The 24477-nt window shown below is 43.0% G+C and overlaps 2 protein-coding genes across 6 annotated transcripts; both read left to right on the top strand.

Moving 5' to 3' along the window:
* Positions 1 to 9488: 9488 nt before the first annotated feature.
* On the top strand, positions 9489 to 13275 carry LOC124692068. Of its 5 annotated transcripts, none has more exons than XM_047225366.1 (6): positions 9489 to 9544; positions 10221 to 10345; positions 11913 to 12054; positions 12251 to 12409; positions 12515 to 12695; positions 12767 to 13275. In XM_047225366.1, exons 3-6 carry the CDS (start codon positions 11994 to 11996, stop codon positions 12789 to 12791), a joined length of 426 nt encoding a protein of 141 aa, XP_047081322.1. In that variant the 5' UTR covers positions 9489 to 9544; positions 10221 to 10345; positions 11913 to 11993; the 3' UTR covers positions 12792 to 13275. The 5 variants fall into 5 exon arrangements, 4 of the variants coding, with proteins under 4 accessions (XP_047081322.1, XP_047081320.1, XP_047081321.1 ...); XM_047225364.1 differs by lacking the exon at positions 9489 to 9544 and adding an exon at positions 9559 to 9677; XR_006999297.1 differs by lacking the exons at positions 9489 to 9544; positions 11913 to 12054 and adding an exon at positions 9560 to 9677 and having other exon boundaries at positions 12778 to 13275.
* Positions 13276 to 18575: 5300 nt separating this feature from the next.
* On the top strand, positions 18576 to 20102 carry LOC124686883 (inorganic pyrophosphatase 2-like). Its single transcript, XM_047220772.1, has 3 exons — positions 18576 to 18789; positions 18983 to 19315; positions 19412 to 20102. The coding sequence occupies exons 1-3, from the start codon at positions 18637 to 18639 to the stop codon at positions 19805 to 19807; spliced, it is 882 nt and encodes a 293-aa protein (XP_047076728.1). The 5' UTR covers positions 18576 to 18636; the 3' UTR covers positions 19808 to 20102.
* The last annotated feature ends 4375 nt before the right edge of the window (positions 20103 to 24477 follow it).

The following is a 24477-nucleotide window of genomic DNA, read 5'->3' on the forward strand; positions in this document are numbered from 1 at the left end:
CTATGAGTAGAGCCTAAGGACATATTTGTCCATATGCTACAGCGGAGCGTGTCTCTCTCCCATAAAGTGAATGATAGGATCCATTTTATTCAAACAAAACAAAAACAAAAACAAACCGACGCTCCAAGCAAAGTGCATAAGATGTGACGGAATAAAAATATAGTTTCGGGGAGGAACCCGATAATGTTGTCGATGAAGAAGGGATGCCTTGGGCATCCCCAAGCTTAGACGCTTGAGTCTTCTTATAATATGCAGGGGTGAACCACCGGGGCATCCCCAAGCTTAGAGCTTTCACTCTCCTTGATCATATTGCATCATACTCCTCTCTTGATCCTTGAAAACTTCCTCCACACCAAACTCGAAACAACTCATTAGAGGGTTAGTGCATAATAAAAATTCACATGTTCAGAGGTGACACAATCATTCTTAACACTTCTGGACATTGCATAAAGCTACTGGACATTAGTGGATCAAAGAAATTCATCCAACATAGCAAAAGAGGCAATGCGAAATAAAAGACAGAATCTGTCAAAACAGAACAGATCCGTAAAGATGGATTTTATTAGGCCACCAGACTTGCTCAAACGAAAATGCTCAAATTGAATGAAAGTTGCGTACATATCTGAGGATCATGCTCGTAAATTGGCTTAATTTTCTGAGCTACCTACAGGGAGATAGACCCAGATTCGTGACAGCAAAGAAATCTGAACCGTGCAGTAATCCAAATCTAGTACTTACTTTTCTATCAAAGACTTTACTTGGCACAACAAAACATAAAACTAAGATAAGGAGAGGTTGCTACAGTAGTAAACAACTTCCAAGACACAAATATAAAACAAAAATACTGGAGTAAAAACATGGGTTGTCTCCCATAAGCGCTTTTCTTTAACGCCTTTCAGCTAGGCGCAGAAAGTGTTTCTCAAGTGACATCGAAGGATGAAGCATCAACATCATAATTTGTTCTAATAATAGAATCATAAGGTACCTTCATTCTCTTTCTAGGGAAGTGTTCCATACCTTTCTTGAGAGGAAATTGATATTTAATATTACCTTCCTTCATATCAATAGTAGCACCAACGGTTCGAAGAAAAGGTCTTCCCAATATAATGGGGCAAGATGCATTGCATTCAATATCCAAGACAACAAAATCAACGGGGACAAGGTTATTGTTAACCATAATATGAACATTATCAACTCTCCCCAAAGGTTTCTTTTTAGCATTATCAGCGAGATTAACATCCAAATAACAGTTTTTCAATGGTGGCAAGTCAAGCATATCATAGACTTTTTTAGGCATAACAGAAATACTTGCACCAAGATCACATAAAGCATTACAATCAAAATCTTTGACTCTCATTTTAATGATGGGCTCCCAACCATCCTCTAGCTTTCTAGGAATAGAAGTTTCAAGTTTTAGTTTCTCTTCTCTAGCTTTTATGAGAGCATTTGTAATATGTTTTCTGAAAGCCAAATTTATAGCGCTAGCATTGGGACTCTTAGCAAGTTTTTGCAAGAACTTTATAACTTCAGAGATGTGGCAATCATCAAAATCTAAATCATTACAATCTAAAGCAATGGGATTATCATCCCCAAGGTTGGAAAAAATTTCAGCAGCTTTATCACAAGTTTCAGCAGCTTTAGCAGCTTCGTGTAATTTTGCGCGCTTTGCACTAGGAGTAGAAGCATTGCTAACACCAATTATTTTACCATTGATAGTAGGAGGTGCAGCAACATATGAATCATTAGCATTGCTAGTGGTGGTAATAGTCCAAACTTTAGCTACATTTTCCTTTTTAGCTAGTTTTTCATTTTCTTCTCTATCCCACCTAGCACGCAGCTTCAGCCATTAATCTTATATTCTCATTAATTCTAACTTGGATGGCATTTGCTGTAGTAACAATTTTATTTTCAATATCCCTATTAGGCATAACTTTCGATTTCAAAAGATCAACATCGGAGGCAAGACTATCAACTCTAGAAACAAGAATATCAATTTTATTGAGCTTTTCCTCAACGAGATTTGTTAAAGGCAGTTTGTGTACTAATAAATTCTTTAAGCATGGCTTCAAGTCCAGGGGGTGTATTCCTATTATTGTTGTAAGAATTCCCATAAGAATTAGCATAACCGTTACCATTATTATAAGGGTATGGCCTATAGTTATTACTAGAATTGTTCCGATAAGCATTGTTGTTGAAATTATTATTTTTAATGAAGTTTACATCAACATGTTCTTCTTGGGCAACCAATGAAGCTAATGGAACATTATTAGGATCAACATTAGTCCTATCATTCGCAAGCATAGACATAATAGCATCAACCTTATCATTCAAGGAAGAGGATTCTTCAACAGAATTTACCTTCTTACCTTGTGGAGCTCTTTCCGTGTGCCATTCAGAGTAATTAACCATCATATTATCAAGAAGCTTTGTTGCTTCACCAAGAGTGATGGACATAAAGGTACCTCCAGCAGCTGAATCCAATAAATTCCGCGAAGAAAAATTTAGTCCTGCATAGAAGGTTTGGATGATCATCCAAGTAGTCAGTCCATGGGTTGGGCAATTTTTAACCAGAGATTTCATTCTTTCCCAAGCTTGAGCAACATGTTCATTATATAATTGTTTAAAATTCATTATGCTACTCCTCAAAGATATAATTTTAGCAGGGGGATAATATCTACCAATAAAAGCATCCTTGCATTTAGTCCATGAATCAATACTATTCTTAGGCAGAGATAGCAACCAATCTTTAGCTCTTCATCTTAATGAGAAAGGGAACAATTTTAATTTTATAATGTCACCATCTACATCTTTATATTTTTGCATTTCACATAGTTCAACAAAATTATTGAGATGGGCAGCAGCATCATCAGAACTAACACCAGAAAATTGCTCTCTCATGACAAGATTAAGTAAAGCAGGTTTAATTTCAAAGAATTCTGCTGTAGTAGCAGGTGGAACAATAGGTGTGCATAGGAAATCATTGTTATTTGTGCTAGTGAAGTCACACAACTTAGTATTTTCAGGGGTAGCCATTTTAGCAGTAGTAAATAAAGCAAGTTAGATAAAGTAAATGCAAGTAACTAATTTTTTTGTGTTTTCGATATAGCAAACAAGATAGCAAATAAAGTAAAGCTAGCAACTAATTTTTTTGTGTTTTTATATAATGCAGCAAACAAAGTAGTAAATAAAATAAAGCAAGACAAAAACAAAGTAAAGAGATTGAGAAGTGGAGACTCCCCTTGCAGCGTGTCTTGATCTCCCCGGCAACGGCGCCAGAAATTTGCTTGATGCGTGTAGTTGACACGTCCGTTGGGAACCCCAAGAGGAAGGTGTGATGCGTACAGCGGCAAGTTTCCCTCAGTTAGAAACCAAGGTTTAATCGAACCAGTAGGGAGTCAAGAAGCACGTTGAAGGTTGATGGCGGCGGGATGTAGTGCGGCGCAACACCGAGATTCCGGCGCCAACGTGGAACCCGCACAACACAACCAAAGTACTTTGCCCCAACGAAACGAAGTGAGGTTGTCAATCTCACCGGCTTGCTGTAACAAAGGATTAACCGTATTGTGTGGAAGATGATTGTTTGCAGAGAAATTAGTAAAACAAGAATTGCAGCAGATTTGTATTTCATATTAAAGAATGGACCGGGGTCCACAGTTCACTAGAGGTGTCTCTCCCATAAGATAAAAGCATGTTGGGTGAACAAATTACAGTCGGGCAATTGACAAATAGAGAGGGCATAACAATGCACATACATGACATGATAAGTATAGTGAGATTTAATTGGGAATTACGACAAAGTACATAGACCGCCATCCAACTGCATCTATGCCTAAAAAGTCCACCTTCAGGTTATCGTCCGAACCCCCTCCAGTATTAAGTTGCAAAGCAACAGACAATTGCATTAAGTATGGTGCGTAATGTAATCAACAACTACATCCTCGGACATAGCGCCAATGTTTTATCCCTAGTGGCAACGAGACAACACAACCTTAGAACTTTCATCATCGTCCTGTGTGTCAATGCGGGCATGAACCCACTATCGAGCATAAATACTCCCTCTTGGAGTTAAAAGTAAAAACTTGGCCAGAACCTCTACTAGTAACGGAGAGCATGCAAGATCATAAACAACACATATGAAATAACTTGATAATTAACATGACATGGTATTCTCTATCCATCGGATCCCGACAAACACAACATATAGAATTACGGATAGATGATCTTGATCATGTTAGGCAGCTCACAAGATCCAACAATGAAGCACAATGAGGAGAAGACAACCATCTAGCTACTGCTATGGACCCATAGTCCAGGGGTGAACTACTCACTCATCACTCCGGAGGCGACCATGGCGGTGTAGAGTCCTCCGGGAGATGAATCCCCTCTCCGGCAGGGTGCCGGAGGAGATCTCCGTAATCCCCCGAGATGGGATCGGCGGCGGCGGCGTCTCGGTAAGGTTTTCCGTATCGTGGTTTTTCGCATCGGGGGTTTCGCGACGGAGGCTTTAAGTAGGCGGAAGGGCAGAGTCGGGGCCCGACGAGGGGGCCACACCATAGGGCGGCGCGGGCCCCCTAGGCCGCGCCGCCTTGTGGTGTCGCCACCTCGTGGCCCCACTTCGTACGTTCTCCGGTCTTCCGGAAGCTCCGTGGAAAAATAGGCCCCCGGGTTTTCGTTTCGTCCAATTCCGAGAATATTTCGTTACTAGGATTTCTGAAACCAAAAACAGCGAGAAAACGAGAACCGGCACTTCGGCATCTTGTTAATAGGTTAGTTCCAGAAAATGCACGAATATGACATAAAGTGTGCATAAAACATGTAGGTATCATCAATAATATGGCATAGAACATAAGAAATTATCGATACGTCGGAGACGTATCAACCTACTACATGGTATTTATCCGCCATTCCAAAGTAAATTGCTTGAGTGCTACCTTTAAAATTCCATCATTCACCTTTGCAATATATAGCTCATGGGACAAATAGCTTAAAAACTATTGTGGTATTGAATATGTACTTATGCACTTTATCTCTTATTAAGTTGCTTGTTGTGCGATAACCATGCTTACGGGGACGCCATCAACTATTCTTTGTTGGATATCATGTGAGTTGCTATGCATGTCCGTCTTGTCTGAAGCAAGAGAGATCTACCACCTTCATGGTTGGAGCATGCATATTGTTAGAGAAGAACTTTGGGCCGCTAACTAAAGCCATGATTCATGGTGGAAGTTTCAGTTTTGGACATATATCCTCAATATCATATGAGAATAATAATTGTTGCCACATGCTTATGCATTAAAGAGGAGTCCATTATCTGTTGTCCATGTTGTCCCGGTATGGATGTCTAAGTTGAGAATAATCAAAAGCGAGAAATCCAAAATGCGAGCTTTCTCCTTAGACCTTTGTACAGGCGGCATGGAGGTACCCCATTGTGACACTTGGTCAAAACATGTGCATTGCAAAGATCCGGTAGTCCAAGTTAATTAGGACAAGGTGCGGGCACTATTAGTATACTATGCATGAGACTTGCAACTTGTAAGATATAATGTACATAACTCATATGCTTTATTACTACCGTTGACAAAATTGTTTCATGTTTTCAAAATAAAAGCTCTAGCACAAATATAGCAATCGATGCTTTCCTCTTTGAAGGACCATTCTTTTTACTTTTATGTTGAGTCAGTTCACCTATCTCTCTCCACCTCAAGAAGCAAACACTTGTGTGAACTGTGCATTGATTCCTACATACTTGCATATTGTACTTGTTATATTACTCTATGTTGACTATTATCCATGAGATATACATGTTACAAGTTGAAAGCAACCGCTGAAACTTAACCTTCCGCCTACTTAAAGCCTCCGTCGCGAAACCCCTGATGCGAAAAACCACGATACGGAAAACCTTACTGAGACGCCGCCGCCGCGATCCCATCTCGGGGGATTCTGGAGATCTCCTCCGGCACCCTGCCGGAGAGGGGATTCATCTCCCGGAGGACTCTACACCGCCATGGTCGCCTCCGGAGTGATGAGTGAGTAGTTCACCCCTGGACTATGGGTCCATAGCAGTAGCTAGATGGTTGTCTTCTCCTCATTGTGCTTCATTGTTGGATCTTGTGAGCTGCCTAACATGATCAAGATCATCTATCTGTAATACTCTATGTTGTGTTTGTCGGGATCCGATGGATAGAGAATACCATGTCATGTTAATTATCAAGTTATTACATATGTGTTGTTTATGATCTTGCATGCTCTCCGTTACTAGTAGAGGCTCGGCCAAGTTTTTACTTTTAACTCCAAGAGGGAGTATTTATGCTCGATAGTGGGTTCATGCTCGCATTGACACCGGGACGGTGACGAGAAAGTTCTAAGGTTGTGTTGTGCTTGTTGCCACTAGGGATAAAACATTGGCGCTATGTCCGAGGATGTAGTTGTTGATTACATTACGCACCATACTTAATGCAATTGTCTGTTGTTAGCAACTTAATACTGGAGGGGGTTCGGATGATAACCTGAAGGTGGACTTTTAGGCATAGATGCGAGTTGGATGGCGGTCTATGTACTTTGTCGTAATGCCCAATTAAATCTCACTATACTTATCATGTCATGTATGTGCATTGTTATGCCCTCTCTATTTGTCAATTGCCCGACTGTAATTTGTTCACCCAACATGCTTTTATCTTATGGGAGAGACACCTCTAGTGAACTATGGACCCCGGTCCATTCTTTAATACTTGAAATACAAATCTGCTGCAATACTTGTTTTTACTATTTTCTCTGCAAACAATCATCTTCCACACAATACGGTTAATCCTTTGTTACAGCAAGCCGGTGAGATTGACAACCTCACTGTTTCGTTGGGGCAAAGTACTTTGGTTGTGTTGTGCAGGTTCCACGTTGGCGCCGGAATCTCCGGTGTTGCGCCGCACTACATCCCGCCGCCATCAACCTTCAACGTGCTTCTTGGCTCCTCCTGGTTCGATAAACCTTGGTTTCTTTCTGAGGGAAAACTTGCTGCTGTGCGCATCATACCTTCCTCTTGGGGTTGCCCAACGGACGTGTGAAATACACGCCATCACGTTCCAACACTGTTTGGAAGCGACACGGACTGCTGACCATGTGGAGATTGTGCCTCACGACTTGGCCGCTTTCAACAACTACCTCCAGTGATTTCATGAAAACACGCGTATCGAGTTAGTGAAGCACGCGTATGCTGACGACATCTTGGACGACCCCATCGAGTTCGATGAGGTTGCGCAAAGCCATCAAGACACCTATGCTCGCAGAGGGAGATCGACTTCTATTGCTTCCGAGCTGAGCTTCGTGGTAATGGATTCTCTCATTAACTAGTACATCATCTACATTGCCATGTGCTCGCTTAAATTGTGTATACTATGTTTGTCGCAGTGGTCCGAGATCCAAAAAACAGCTGACGAGTGCGAGGTTATGTGGGACCAGAGCGGGAGAGATGAAAAGCCTGTCGGACCGTTGCGGCATTTCATTAAGGTACGATCACCAACTTTGAATGTACGCCATTATGTTCGGATGGCTTTGTAACCATGACTTCCATGGCGCAGAACACTGCACGAAAGATGCGGCGGTTAGCCAACTTGCTAGGTTGTCGCGAAGGCGAAATCCCTACATCCTCTTCTGAAGAGGTGGAGGTATGGACTATTTTGTTGCTGTCAAACATGTGCTTACTAATTTCACCTTTTGTAATCTCATGTGTTCATGTTTGTGAAGATTCCTGACGACGAGGAAATTTTGAGTCAAAGCATTAGTCGCGGCAAGAAGCAAGCCCCACGGTCAGCTTACCAGTTGAAGCCAAGGGGCAAGGCTCCAAACCGGTACACTCCGGAAGATTATGTCAACCGAGGAAAGAAGGTTGTCATTGAGGAGGATGAGGGGCCGCCGCGGAGATCATCTTTGTCGAGGATGAGGAACGACGAGCCGTTATCTTCAGAGGAGGAGGAGCAGCAACAACAAGAGCCACGGCAGCGGACGAAAAGGATGGCCGTCCGGAAGCAGCCCGTGAGGACGGCACGTCGAGGACGAAACTAGGATTTGCTACGTGTTGTTGTGAACTCTATCTTCATAAGTATCATATTGTGAACCCTATGTCATTTCGAACCATGTCTGTAATGCTACTTGTTGTTTGATCTACGTGCTACGATGTGAGCTATGAAGTGTTATATGTGTATGTTCTCAAATTGCTACTTGTTGTGTCCAATGTTGTACTCAAAACTGTTGGAGTATGGTAGGATTTTTCATGGTTTTAACACAAGTCAATGTGTGGCTCCCTTCACACTGGCGCCACACTGCACTGTGTGGCGCCCGTGGCATCGGCGCCACACATGCCAACTTATATCAACTTTTGGGTCGAAAACATCCAGGGGCTCCGGACGATAAGTCCTTAGCCGTTTTGGCGAGCCTCTTTGTGTGGCGCCCGTGGCATCGGCGCCACACTGTGAGGTGTCGCGCCCGTGGCATCGGCGCCACACAAACAGGGTCGCAAAACGGCTAAGTCCCAGACGATTTGCCTTACAGTATGTTTTGGGGAATTACAAATGCATGTGTGACGCCGATGGGAGGGGCGCCACACATGCTGCCACGTCGGATCGGCGCACCAGGTCAGCGTCGAGGGCGCCACGTCGGATGGGTGTGTGGCGCCGACAGGAGGGACGCCACACTGGCATGTGTGGTGCCCATGAAAGGGGCGCCACACAAAAGGGTTAGATGGGTGAAATAGTTTGCCCGGAGAGTCAGTCTGTGCTATAGTTGCAACAAAGAGTTATTTTTGTGTAAATCGCCGCAGCAGAGAGGTGGAAGAAAAACTACCAGGGGGAGCCGGATGGGGCTAGGATTTGGCCGGGGGCTGCCTGCTTGGCCGGTTGGCTAGGATTTCTCTCCTTTTTATTTTATTTTATTTAAAAATTTTTTTTATTGTTTTTCTGTTTGTTTTAAAACCATTTCTACAAAGATTTTAATAGTGGAATTAAACAGAGAAAGAAGGGATATTATTTGAAATAAAAGAGGGGATTATAAAAGAAATAAAATACTATTTAATAAAATATTTTTGAGGTTGAAAAATAGATGCATGATGTCATGATTATGCATAAATAAAAAAGAACAAACAAAATCTAATAGGGGTATTTCCAGAACCGTTACACTATGTGTGCAAGGATGTTCAGTGTACTAGTCATGCGCGGTGGAAGCCTGATGTGTAGCGACACTATGGTAAACTCCCAGGGTTGCCGACGCTGCTGGTTCCTCTGCACGTCCTTTTCGCAGGCCCCATAGGTATGGAAGGGTGCGTACGTGTTCTCGCGATGAATTATCTGTGGTCATATATGCCTGATGTGTAGCGGAGTCGGTTCGGAACTGTTTTGACCGGGTCTTCGGTCTAGCTTCCCTGTTTCTGGTGGGCGGCAGGTCCGAGCGGAGTTGGGTTCCTCCTCTTCGTCGGAGCAGCTTGGGCGGCGCGTGCGGTTTGGGGTGGCGCCGCGCGGTGGCCGGCCGTCTTCTCCGTGGCGGCTGGTTCTCCTCGCTGGTTCGGCTCCCCACTTGCCTTCTTTGTAATTTTTTTCGCATTAGTGACGGCGGTGGATCGCGACTGTTACACATCGACGAGCGCACGCGCGTGCCCGGCAGGGAGAGCGCCGGCGGGCGACTGCATCGCAAAGGTTCTTACTGCTATATTTCAGGCTGTTCTCATAAAGCTCCGTGTTTACCACTACCAGTCTTCGATTCAGCCGTCGCCTCAGCTAGGGTTTGGTTTGCTTAGGCGAAGTAGGCCGTCTTGATAGGAATAAATTTGTGCGGCGTGTATGATCTATAGAGCAGCCGCTCAATTTGCGTAATTCCGTCCTCGATCTGTTGTAGAATTGATGACCGCAGTATAATCTATGCATTTCTGCCTTCGTATGTCCCTACTCCATGCTTGCGTTTCACATGTGTATTGGCACCAGCTGTTTTAGTTTCGATCTGTTTTCATACGGATAGTAAGAAAGCTCTAAAGCTACTGTCTTGTTTCCCCTGATCGGTTTGCCTGTTTCCATATTTAGGATACCAAATCGTTGTTCCTTTTTTCAGTACAAACCATGAAAGCATTAGCAGCCATGTTCGTGTTTTAGGAAAGACTGGGATGCCTGATGAGCGTGCATGACTATTGTGCTTACAGATATACATTATACATAGGCAATAAATCACCTGGTTTGTTTATGCAGAAACAAATTGCTTTATGCTCTTTGCCGCTATGGTATAAGATTTCTCTTAAAATAAAATGCAATCATACAAGAAGTTTATTGGAGGGTTGGGCCAGGCCGAATCAGTGCAGACGGATGAACTACAGGTGTGTGCCGCAAAATTCAGACTTTTCAACAGTACTCCGGTCTGTAGTTTTCTTTCGCATTTGTCCTCGCCAAATTATCACTTGCCAGACTTCTTTGTATACCGTGCTTAAATAATCATAAACCTACATCGTATCGACCAAATTGATGAGACTGGGCCAGACCAATGGTTTCTTTCCTCTGCATTATCTGGTTAATTTATTACCATATGGAAAAGATTGCCCTAGATCTTTGACTTTTCGGGTAAGTGGAGTAGCCGTGCTTGCTTTCATTTGTTGTGACAGTTGAGAGGATTTTATAGTTTTCATTTGCCGTGTACATTATTCTTCGCATGAAAATTTGGGAGCACAAAATACCCTTCCGTTCCATGTTAAAAGCTTATAGGAAGCATAACTAAGTTGGAGGGCTATTTGATCTTCCTTGTGAATTCCACATAATTTGGTCCTTGAATTTTGAAAAAGAAATTTTCACTCAGCTTTTCCTCCGCGAGATTTAGATCTTTTGTACAGGACTGCAATGGTGGAAGTATGACTATAGCTGTAGGCTCAAGTCGATTTTAACATATTTTCCTTTTTAGCAGAAGACTGAACATTTTGATTTAGGCAAGGTGCCTTCATCGTGCACCTTCACCACATTTAGTCGAATGGTAGGTCTGCCTGTGGCATATACAATTGGAAAATAAAATAAATAGCACAACGCATGGAAGAAAAGAATGCAAAGTACCGGACTACTTTCGGACGGGTGTTACACATAGTTTAAAATAGCAGGCTGTTTCATTTAGCCGCGATAATTTTTGAAGCTAATAAAGTCTACAGCCAGAATATAGCAGGTTAATCCATTTGGCGTCATTTCATAAACATCTTACCAAAAAATAGAAAAAGTATGACCCAAACACAATTTGAGCTACAGCTCAGTCAACCATTGAAGAGAAACAAATATTGAGATATTCAACTCACAAGTTTTGTTGAATCATATTGAAGACATACAGAAATCATGAGACAAAATGTAGAGAAGAAAAAATCAGAAAGCAAGAAGTATAGCTCCTAAATTAGGAACTAAATATGGCTATATACAGCTTTTTTCGATAAAGTATAGCTCCTAAAAATCAGAAGTATAGCTCCTAAATTAGGAACTAAATCAGAATCATATTGGTGTTTTTTCGCATTTATCCTATAAACGCTGTAACTGCGGCGAATGTTCTCCCAAAAGGCTATAACCGGCTAGAACTCTGGTCGTAGGCTGTATTCTTATTAATCGCGCTTAGAAGCATACCACGTGCGTCTGTGACATGCAGCTCTGCAACAAAGAAAAAAAAAACGCATAGAAAAGAAAACTGCATTTGGAAAACCTGAACGGAAAACATTGTATTCGTGCCGGCAGTAGGAGAGTAATAACTGTCTTACCCTTGTGCAGTCTTACCCTTGTGCAGATGTCGACAATGGATGATGTCCTTGGAACTGATCCTATCAGTCCATGCTGTATGGCCGATAGGAAGTATAGATCCACGCTTGGGCGCGTTAGATCGGCCCAAGAAACTACCCTTGTTGAGCTGAGGCTACCTTTGGACAGGGCTGACGAGGCAATGCATGTGGAGAACGCTGGCTTTGCTTCTATTGCATTGCCTGACACTACTGACATTGTTTTCGAGCAATGGCTTGGTGCCCTACTAAGAGACATAGCCAGGTCCAGAGCTACGGAACCTCCTCTATCGGTTGGTATTGCTATTGCGGCTTTTGCATTGATGTCTTATTTCAGAAAAAGATTTATGAAACTGCCGTCCAGTAAAGTCCTATACAAATATTTTATATTTCGCTGCCTTTTGTTTTCCACGGGCTCATTGTGTGTTTGAGGAAAAATGAATGGCTGACCACGCTCATTTGCTTGCATTTTGATCACGCAATGATCAGTGTACCGATGGGAAAAGAAGCTGAGGGGCGTGAAGGATCCACCAGAGAGTTCTTTAGTCCGAAGTGGGTACCTGCACTTCAGGCAATCTGGCGCCTGCAGTGCTCACAGAGCAATTTTATCTGTTTCTTCTGACTCCAAGACACCACGTCCAATAACAGGTATAGAAACACACAGAGCTGCACACACTTCCGAGAGTAACATGCGTTATTGCTTAGCATCTAGCCCATGCTTACATATTTGCGTGTGTTCAATCTAACACGCAGGATGCTCCAGTTCAGAGGATACTCATCATCGATATCTCCAGCCCAAGCCTATGAGTGCGCCTTCTCGAATGGTGGGTGATGGAGCAAGCAATCCTGTGTGGCCACTGCACCGGCGTATGTACGGATGCGTGAGAGGCTCTACACTTCCATCATGCTTGATCTGGAGGATGGGATGTCGAAAGTGAGGGACCGATATGAGAAAGCACCTAACACGAAACTTGAATAGGCAAGCATTTATCTTATATGCTTCAGATTCTGTGCAGGAACTAAATTTTAGGCTGGGAAGATATGGAAGAGTGGGTAGCCTGGCATTTTGATAATAAGGGAGTTTTCTCGCTGAAGTCGGCTTACCGTGTGGGAGTAAGTTTACGATACTCCAAGCAAGATTATGATGCAAGCTCCTCATCATCTACAGATGTAGTATCACCTCTGGAATTTTTTTGGAGTTTGAAGCTGCCAAGTAAAGTAAAGATCTGCACTTGGAGGTTATGTCACAACAGCTTGCCGACACACATGAATATTAAGCGTAAACGAGTAGAACTGGATATCAGGTGTCCGATGTGTAATCGGGCAGATGAGGATGGCGGCCATTTATTTCCTAAATGCGAAAGGTTAAACCTGTAAGACGCAGCCTGCTTTTAGAGGATATCTGGCTTCTACTTGAAAGTGTGCCAAACCCCATGGTGATGATGGATATGTTATGGGCTCTTCCTGACAATTGTTCTCCTGTGGGACTGGTGGTCAACGAGGAACAAACTGAATGCGGGAGCAGTCTCTGGAAGAAATATGCCACGCAATTAAGAAACATGTTCTGGAGTTCAACCATGTCAATGCTTAAAGCAATTGTGTGAATTCTTCAACGATTCCAACTAGCTATGTGGAGCCTGCCGCTTGGAGTAGTCCACCTATCAATTTCGTCAAGGTTAACTTTGATGCATCCTTTCTGGAGAATTCGAAGACCGGTGCCTGGATTTTTTTTTTCCCAAACTGATACATGTGACTTCATTGCGGCTGAGGCAGGCAAACTGAAGCATGTACGACATGCTCTGCAAGCTGAGATGAATGTGTGCACTCCAGCGACTGAAGGTGCAGCTGCACTCGGCTTAAATTGCGCTGTTTTTGAGTCTGATAATCAGACTTTGGTGAATGCCCTGAAGACTACTAGCTACGACCTATCAGATACTGGAGTCCCGCTACGTGAAATAAGAAGTGTTTGCAGCTGTTCTTTTGAGTCTTTTGAATTCAGGTTTAATCCCAGATCATGTAACAATTGATAAAGTAGAGCATAAACTAGCACAGTACGCCCTAGAGTGCTCAGGTTGGGCAGATTCCGCCCCAGACTTCGCATCTGCCTTAGTGGCTAGTGAGTTTGCTAAACGTTCTGTTTAATGGAATTTCTCCTTTTCAAAAAGAAAACATATTCCTTTGCGCAGGTGACTACTGAGACGACTTCATGCAACGAGAAGCTTCGCTTCAGGAGACTCACAATGCAACGAGAAGCTCAGCTTCAGGAGACTCGCAATAACTTGACAGTGTTGTGGCTAAATGTGTTGCTTTCCATCGCAATAACCTGACAGTGTTGTGGCTGAATGTGTTGCTTTCCATGTAGTCCATAACTACGACACCTTCCGCGCACAAAAAAAGTCACACCGATAATGCAGGAATTAAAGAAAGCTACAAGGCTCCACCACGCTATACCCCCATGAACACATAAAAACAAACAAAAAAGATTCACATAAACAGCGACAAAGAAAGACCAGATAATCTAATCAAGAAACATCGGAGATCGGCGCGGCAAGACGCGCATGGACCATCTAGTACCGATTCAATCTGGACTCTCTCACGATGGTAGTCCTAGAATCGAATTTTGAGCCGCATCTACCGGTTTTTCTATTGGCAATTCTTTTAGGCAGGATACGAAGCCTGCTTGATCGACGCAACAACCGGTTTGACGAAACATCGGAAGGCACTGGGAGACCCGGTTGCAGATCGGAAGGCACTGGGAGTCTCGGTTTTTTTGACGGGCGAAAATTTGTTCTGGTTTTTTTTTACCTACCAACACTATCGATCCGTAATTTATTAGTAGAGATTAAGGTAAGCAAGGTGAACTCTGCGTCTAGCTGGACGCGTGTTGCCAGGAGACGTTGCATGTATCAATTACCTATCAATCATTTTGCGGACGTAGGTAAGTTGCTTAACAGAACAACAAAACAAAACGACTGCCGTGTGCCGTCACCCTGCACTGGAGAGCCTAGAATGCATAAAATTAGTATCGACCAGCTGTGAAAAAGGAGCATCTTAACTTGACTCTTATGTCTTGCTTACACAATGAAAAACGCATTAACCTTAGAGGGAGACTAATGACCTTCAACAGTTATGGGCTCACCTGTCTAATATCTCGCTCGGTGCATGCCGTCACGATGGTAGTCCTAGATTCGATTTTTGAGCTGCATCTACCGGTTTTTCTATTGGCGATTCTTTTAGGCAGGATACGAAGCCTGCTTGATCGACGCAATAACCGGTTTGACGAAACATCGGAAGGCACTGGGAGACCCGGTTGCAGATCGGAAGGCACTAGGAGTCTCGGTTTTTTTGACGGGCGAAAATTTGTTCTGGTTTTTTTTACCTACCAACACTATCGATCCGTAATTTATTAGTAGAGATTAAGGTAAGCAAGGTGAACTCTGCGTCTAGCTGGACGCGCGTTGCCGGGAGACGTTGCATGTATCAATTACCTATCAATCATTTTGCGAACGTAGGTAAGTTGCTTAACAGAACAACAAAACAAAACGACTGCCGTGTGCCGTCACCCTGCACTGGAGAGCCTAGAATGCATAAAATTAGTATCGACCAGCTGTGAAAAAGGAGCATCTTGACTTGACTCTTATGTCTTGCTTACACAATGAAAGACGCATTAACCTTAGAGGGAGACTAATGACCTTCAACAGTTATGGGCTCACCTGTCTAATATCTCGCTCGGTGCGTGCCGTCACGATGGTAGTCCTAGATTCGATTTTTGAGCCGCATCTACCGGTTTTTCTATTGGCGATTCTTTTAGGCAGGATAGGAAGCCTGCTTGATCGACGCAACAACCGGTTTGACGAAACATCGGAAGGCACTGGGAGACCCGGTTGCAGATCGGAAGGCACTGGGATTCTCGGTTTTTTTTACGGGTGAAAATTTGTTCTGGTTTTTTTTACCTACCAACACTATCGATCCGTAATTTATTAGTAGAGATTAAGGTAAGCAAGGTGAACTCTGCGTCTAGCTGGACGCGTGTTGCCGGGAGACGTTGCATGTATCAATTACCTATCAATCATTTTGCGGACGTAGGTAAGTTGCTTAACAGAACAACAAAACAAAACGACTGCCGTGTGCCGTCACCCTGCACTGGAGAGCCTAGAATGCATAAAATTAGTGTCGACCAGCTGTGAAAAAGGAGCATCTTGACTTGACTCTTATGTCTTGCTTACACAATGAAAGACGCATTAACCTTAGAGGGAGACTAATGACCTTCAACAGTTATGGGCTCACCTGTCTAATATCTCGCTCGGTGCGTGCCGTCGTTAGACCAAATTACTGATGTTGTCCTCAACAAAAGCAATCAGGACCACACAGATGATTGCATCTTTACCAGAACCAAAGAAAAAGGGAAAACACCAAATCTTATTCCACTTGCCGATATGGCTTTCCAGTCAACCTGCAAATATTGCTTCCCTAGCTAGATCACGTAGCTTGGTATATATATACTGTATGGGACTGTGCCTAGTTTAAAATAAAATAGAAGGCATCACTACCCGGCTTTAAAATAATAAAGACTTTGCAAGTCTACAAGATTCAACCACACAGGCTGCTGGAGACCAGCTTAAGTTTCACAAACTAACAAACAAAGTTTTAAGGCAACACTTGACTGAATAAGAACTTATATATGCCTGGTTACCTCTTATTTTGCATGAGAAACAATGCCATGAAAAGTGAAGATGGAAACTGTAGAGGATATCGGACTGCCTGCATGTGCAATGGACCATTTCATTTGATATGTGCTTGGAGATCTTTCAGAACAAACCTTATTGGTAATTAATCGCTGCTCATCTACATCAGGTTCCAAACGCAATAATCTCATAAAATACGACACTCCCTCCATTTCAAAACAAGTGGCATTTTTAGAGTTGGGCACAATAAATAATGGTGTGAGTAATATATCATGTTTGATATTTGATCATTTGCAAGTGTCTTTTTTCCCTTCCCTATAGCAACAAATCCAAGCATCAAGTGGAGTTATGTATTTTTGGGTAACAGTTTTGAAGGCAAATAAAAAGAAAAAATAAAATGACTGAAATTGCATCACATGAGAGTAGAAGCCTAGAAGGACAAATGTGCCGAGGGCAGTTTGAGAGGCCAAAATGACACACACTTGAAACTTAGAGAGAATAATCTATAGTTGCTGACTGGTTGCTGCCAATGGGTCACAAAATTATCAATTCTCAGTTGATTTTTAAGAAGACCTTGTTCGGGTAGTTCAGAGCCCGAAATAAAAAGGCTGCATGTTGTAAACTTCACCTCAACATATCAAGCCTTAATTTGTATAATATCTTATATAGGGCATGTCATTGCCGACCCGGATTTGGTGGACATTGGTGTATGCGCGCCCGTTTTTGAACTCATAAAAATGCTACTTCAATGTTTTATAAAAAATTAAAATACTTCACGCATGTACATATTACCTTGATACTTACTCGTGCAAATTTTCATGGAAAAATATGACCGTATGTGTCCTACACAAATAAGAGATAATGGAAATTTGTTTTTGTTTGGATAATTAACTCCAATCATCATAGTGTTACTTGAACATTTTGTTATTTTCCTGTGGGCCACATATAATCATGTTGTTTCTTGAAATTTTTGACGAGTAAGTATTAAGATATTATTAATGTGAGAAAATAATTTTTTGAAAAAACTTTAAAGTAGCACTTTTTTGATTTTTGAAAATTCAGTCCACCCAAACCCAGATTCGACTTGCCAATTTCTAGGTCATTGCAATTGAAACGTCAAATGTGTTCCCCAATAATGTCACTGTCTCTACAAAGATGGTCACTAGGTCATCACTAATGTTAATGCAAAATGACTATTTGTTGCTTTAATGGAGGAGAGAAAGATGACATAAATCAATTGAGGAGCATTGATCATGGATGGTGTTAAAGTAGCATATCGCCAGAAACAAATATTTCCCTTTGGAGGACAGTGTTGAAGATCTAAAGTAGGCGCGCTATCTCTGGATATTTGTAATTTGTTAGATTCTCCAGATCTTGATGGCCACGACGGCATAGGAACTGCCTCTGATTTCTTTCGCCATGCCAACCAAGAGGCCCAAATGTCAGAGTTGTACCAAATCGTTGATATTATTTGAACGAGTTATACATATTTTTATCTTGATTTGATAGAATGCTATTCAACACGTGTGTAATCTGGCGCAAAGCTAATGTTTCGTTCTATTGTATTACTCTTTAGATCCCAGTAACACATGGATCGCCTCTCTAATCTCAAAGCGAATCCAGTATATATGGCGATGACTGACTAAAGCTTGAGGAAATCTAGCATGATATTGCATTGGCAGTGCTGAACTACTGGTGTGTCAAATGGTTGCTTCCGTAAGATCACACGGCTCCGCAACGCGTAAGCACAGCAAGAAAACCAGCGTCTTCTCCTCCCGCGAAATCTGGGAAAAGCTAGGAGAGTCCGCCACGCATGAGCCGTTATAACCGCCTGAAAAGCGGTGGCGGCAAGGTTAAGGAAGACACAGCACACCCGATCCAAGAATATTCCCAAGAACAATCCTGGCAATCCGGCCTCCATCAGCTGGTGCGCTGCTCAGATTTAGGACGGGACACAATAATGCGGAGGCCATATCACGCCGCATTAAGGCAGATGCTGCCGTGTGTAACGAAGTTCCATTAGCGATAGTACTTCCACCTTTTGCCATTTCGATTCTTGGCCGGCCGTGCCTGCCCCGGCCCTATAAATACCGCGGCCATGGCGTTCCATCCGACCAGTGCAGCGCACCTTCATTTCTCCTTCACGTACGTAGCTCCTCTGTTCTGATCGAGCTTCTCCGAGCTGCAGCAATGGCCGCGAGCAATGGCGCCGGTGTGGTGGTGGTGTTCGATTTCGACAAGACGATCATCGACTGCGATAGCGACAACTGGGTCGTCGACGCCCTCGGCGCCACCCAGCGGTTCGACGAGCTGCTTCTCCACCTCCCCTGGAATTCCGCCATTGTAAACCACCGTTTCCTTACATGTGCACCTGATAATCATTTGAAACTAGTCCATTTTCCCCTTCGTTAATCAATTGCGATCTATCAACCAAATCAGCTGCTCCACCCGCATTTTAATTTGTGTGGAGTGTGCACACGTAACCCCCAAAAAAGGTTCACTTTCTGATGAAACTGATGCGTGCTGTTTTGAGCAGGACGCCATGATGGGCGAGCTGCACTCACAGGGCAAGTCGACCGAGGAGATCGCGGGCAGCATGAGGACGGCGCCGCTGTCGCCTCACGTCGTGGCGGCCATCGAGACCGCGCACGCCCTCGGGTGCGAGCTGCGGATCCTCAGCGACGCCAACGCCTTCTTCATCGACGCAGTCCTCGCGCACCACGGCCTCGCCGGCTACTTCACCGAGATCAGCACCAATCCCGCCCATGTCGACGCCGCCGGCCGCCTCAGGATATCCCCCTACCACGACTTCCATCATGGCAGTAGCCATGGCTGCACCCTCGCCACCTGTCCTCCCAACATGTGCAAGGTGACGCGTCTACATTCTAGACGCACATATACAGCTCAGTGAATGTGCAAGTCTTTAGATTTCACTCAATTTCTTTGTGTGGCGAAATATATTCAGGGAAAGGTGATGGAGGAGATGCTCCAAGAACTGTCCAAGGAGGCGGGGAAGACGAGGAGTAGAGTGGTATACCTCGGCGACGGCAGGGGTGACTACTGCCCGACCCTGAAGCTGGCCGAGCGGGACTACATGATGCCCAGGAAGGGCTACCCCGTGTGGGACCTCATCATCGCCGACCGCCGGGCCGTCCGAGCCGACGTGCGCGGGTGGGCCGACGCCGAGGACCTGGAGACGGTGCTGCTCGACATCATACATGAGTGCGCCGCCGCCGCCAAGATGGAGGAAAACGGTGGCCATCAGGTGGTGGTGCCAGCGGAGTGTCGCTCCCTGCCGTTGGCCTCTGCTCCCGAGCTGGCGATGCCAGTTCTCCCCAAGGCAATTCAGGCGCCCAACTGATATGCATGCGTCCTTGCCAAATTGATGGGAGTTTGTGGACTCCATGGAAGCATGCATGGGAGATGATGGCTTATTGGCTTTCACCATGCGAAGTAGTAACATTTCTACTTGCACCACCATTACTACTGTGTTGTGACTAATATGGAAACGGAGGGAGTAGTACCGTGTAGTAGCATTAAGTATGGGACATGAGATCTGGCTTGATTAGCTCGGTCGTATAGACGAGAGCATAAAGTCGAGTGAGTTTGTTTGCACTGTTATTTCTCTGGAAGCAAGAAAAGTACGAGAACTACAACATGAGAACGTGTGCGCCGGTTGTTAAGCGCGACGCCATCCTCTTCCCTAATCCATGTATCATCATCCCGTTTCAAATTATAACATGTTTTAGATATTTAAACGCCGTCATCAATACCATCCTCGGTAAGTCAATCTCCATTGCCATGTCTTCATCTTTCTCCACCGGCCATGAGATGGATCGCAACTTCATGAGATCAATCGTGTGTAATAATAAATATAGCTATCATGATTTGTAATGTCTATCTTAAGAATGTTTTTTAATGATGATAATGCATTTTTTCTTCACGCAATGCTAGTCACTAGAGCCTAGTAGCATGATTTCAGTACCAAACCATATACCGGTTCGTGGTATATATGTATGTGTTTGGTATTTATCTATGATGTGTGGCAGCGATAAATAGGAATATCGAGGGTAATATTATAACTTGGAAGGTACACGTCTTGATGTAGTGTTAATGCGTTTGATACGGGTGACTGAAAAATTCACCCCTAATTACCCTGATTTTTTTAAGTTGCCTTGGTGAAATGAGATGGTAGAACAATAAATTTGTGTAAGTTCTCATATCAGCATGCACAACTAAACATGGAACATGCCTATATTCTAATAGAACTAGATCTAGACACGATGGTATTTTATCTTGTTATTATATGAGTGATCTCATCCGTGGAACATACTACTTCAATCCCATGCCTACGTATTAATCACAGAAAGATTTGGCTCCTTCAATCCCTTCGACAACTATTTTTCCAACTGAATTTCTGGCTCTCTAACATTTTCACCCCTGTGCATCCATTGATACAGAGACCAGTGGTTTTCAGTTTCAAAAAAGGTTTCACCAAGTTTATACTCTGAAGACTAAAATCTATTAATCACTCATCTATGATAATAACCACCCATTAGCAATCAACCATCTTTAACGACCGCTTTACCGAGTTTCCTACTTGTGTGAGGATTGTCCATTTGACCCTGATACCAACCACAACATGTGTTTCCCTTTAGGAACCGCCATCTCAGTGAAAGTATACCATATATTTTGATTTATGTTACGGAGTCATTGTTAGATAGCAAGTCCACACATAGAAGAATAAAAAGGCTGTAAAATGTCCAAGGTCCAAAAGCGAAATGGACAATAGAAATATGAAGGTCCAAAAGGGAACTCGACTATAGAAAGGCCAAGGCCCAAATGAGGAATGGGCCAAAAAAAAGGACCAAGGTTGAGAAACGAAAAAAGATGTAATTATTAGGCTTGTCCCAAGTAGACCACCGAAATGGACCGGGCTGATTTAGATTACACTATTATTTTATTATTGTGAATTTTCCACGTCAGACTGGCCAAGCAGGTTCTGGGGTGGCATGGGCAGATACAATATTGGATCGTCATAATTGTTACGACGATCCAATATCGTCTTAGACGATTATGACAATTGCAAATAAAAGGTCATGTTAGTTGATTCCTGATGCCCAGTTTTTGACGATCCATTTTTTTTTATCACAAAGCACATCATAAATAGAATATAATGATGATTTAGTGGAGAAAATGGAGGGTCACAAGTCCACACATTTCTTGTACAGTACAAAGAAAACCCTTACCTGGTGTTTTTTTGTACGGCACAAGTTATAGTCGCCAATAAAAATATTTGGCTAGCGGAGACCTTCCCGACGGCCAACAAAACCAGCGGTCATTTTTGCGTCATGGTAGACACCATATATCTGTTGGAGATATGCCCAAGAGGCAATAATAAAGTGGTTATTATAATATATCTTTGTGTTTATGATAAATGTTTGCATACCATGTTATAATTGTATTAATCGAAACATTGATACATGTGTGTTGTGTAAACAACCAGAGTCCCTAGTAAGCATCTTGTATAACTAGCTTGTTGATTAATAGATGATCATGGTTTCGTGATCATGAACATTGGATGTTATTAATAACAAGGTTATGTCATTACATTAATGATATAATGGACACACCCAAATAACCATAGCATAAGATCACGTCATTAAGTTCAATTTTCTATAAGCTTTCGATACATAGTTACCTAGTCCTTCGACCATGAGATCATGTAAATCACTTATACCGGAAGGATACTTTGATTACATCAAATGCCACTGCGTAAATGGGTGGTTATAAAGGTGGGATTAAGTATTTGGAAAGTGTGAGTTGAGGAATATGGATCAAGAGTGGGATTTGTCCATCCCGATGATGGATAGATATACTCTGGGCCCTCTTGGTGGAATGTCGTCTGATTAGCTTGCAAGCATGTGAATGGTTCACAAGATATAATATACCACGGTACGAGTAAAGAGTACTTGTCGGAGACGAGGTTGAACGAGGTATGGAGATACCGATGATCAAACCTCGGACAAGTAAAATATCGCGTGACAAAGGGAATCGGTATCGTATGTAAATGGTTCAATCGATCACTAAGTTATTGTTGAACTAGATTTAGATGTGCGCCTTGGCGCACGATCCCGTGAAGTTCATGCCAATGTAAATTTTATATAACGGCGATAAAAATTAACTGCCAACATGATAATACGCTTCTTAGGTTTCAGAAAACGATGTCTCTAGGATGGAATTAGGATAAATTACACGAAAGTACAAACGGAACAACCAAGTGTACCAAAAGGTGAGCAATCTCATAGTCATAGACAGATACATGGGTGTAACAGGCACTATACAACAGATTTGCTACATCAAGCTTAATCTCACAGCTACTCATTTTATAAAACTCTACATTAAGCATTTATAAAAGAATGATTTTAAGCAAGCATCAAATGAATCGCAACTAACATGAATTGAATACACAAAAATCAGTCCAATTTATTTGAGTGGTGGAGATAAGACAAAAATGACATAACTGTGAACTGAAAAGGTAATAAACAACACCAAGTCTATTATAAAAGTGCATACCAATTTGTATAGATACAACCAATTCATGCCTTAACCAGGAATTTACAAATGTCTATTTTCTGAACAAAGCAGACACATAAGCTACCCACGAGCATCAACGCAACAAACACTTAGTTCACATCTACATGCCAACAACAAAAGGAACACGGTCATAGGCTAGGACACGCAGTCAACAGGAAATGAACACCTACTTGAAACCTGCATCACCAAAAGTGAATGTTCCAGGAAAACAAGAATCAACAACAGTTAAGGAGAAGATATCGGTGGTAATGGCTACATTTGCGAAGCATGTGCATGGTCAGAAGAGGCCGACATAATCAAATACTGATAGCTTTTTCAGTCTAGGCCATATCAAATATCCAACAAACTGGAGGAGAATTCTAATATAAATTTAACAGGAAGTTTCTATGTTGGTCATCTACTAAAAAGTTTCGTACAATCACCGCCACCAAATATTCATTTCTAGGGAGGAATACATAATATTATGCAACACCACACTTACACATCAAAGATAAATGGATGTTCATTAGTGCATGATTGTTCAATATGACGCCCTTCAAGGCTATATCCAATAACCACCAAACAAGAGGGGAATTATAATATAAACTTTAACACAAAGTTTCTATTTGGTTCATCTACCCAAATGTTCCACACAATCACCAACACCACATATTCCTTTTTATGGAGTAACACACAAAATTATGCGACACCGCACTCCCACATCAAAGACAAATGTTCATTAGTCATGTAGCTAAAAAAGTGATGCAATAGAATTGTTGTTAGAGTTATGTATAAATTATGTTCCGATACAACCCATGAAATACCTGGATGTTATCTCTTGTCAAAAATGTCAGCTTACCAATGCTATTTACATAGTAATTTATGTAGGATAACATTGCATAGAAAACAAAAATTTTCCTACCGCGAACACGCAATCCAAGCCAAGATGCAATCTAGAAGACGGTAGCAACGAGGGGGTATCGAGTCTCACCCTTGAAGAGATTCCAAAGCCTACAAGATGAGGCTCTTGTTGCTGCGGTAGACGTTCACTTGCCGCTTGCAAAAGCGCGTAGAAGATCTTGATCACGATCGGTTCCGGCGCCACGAACGGGCAGCACCTCCGTACTCGGTCACACGTTCGGTTGTTGATGAAGACGACGTCCACCTCCCGTTCCAGCGGCAGCGGAAGTAGTAGCTCCTCTTGAATCCGACAGCACGACGGCGTGGTGTCGGTGGCGGTGGAGAACTCCGGCGGAGCTTCGCTAAAGCACGCGGGAGCTATGGAGGAGAGGGGGCGGCTAGGGTTTGGGAGGGGGTGGCCGGCCACTCAAGGGGGCGGCCGGGTTGTGGTCTTGGGGTGGCCGGCCCCCTCCCTTGGCCCCTCACTATATAGGTGGATCCCCAAGAGTTGGTGTCCAAGTCTTCGAATAAGACCCGAACCAAAAACCTTCCATA

Source organism: Lolium rigidum, chromosome 2 (genome assembly GCF_022539505.1).
Source record: "Lolium rigidum isolate FL_2022 chromosome 2, APGP_CSIRO_Lrig_0.1, whole genome shotgun sequence".
NCBI classification, from domain to species: Eukaryota; Viridiplantae; Streptophyta; class Magnoliopsida; order Poales; family Poaceae; genus Lolium; species Lolium rigidum.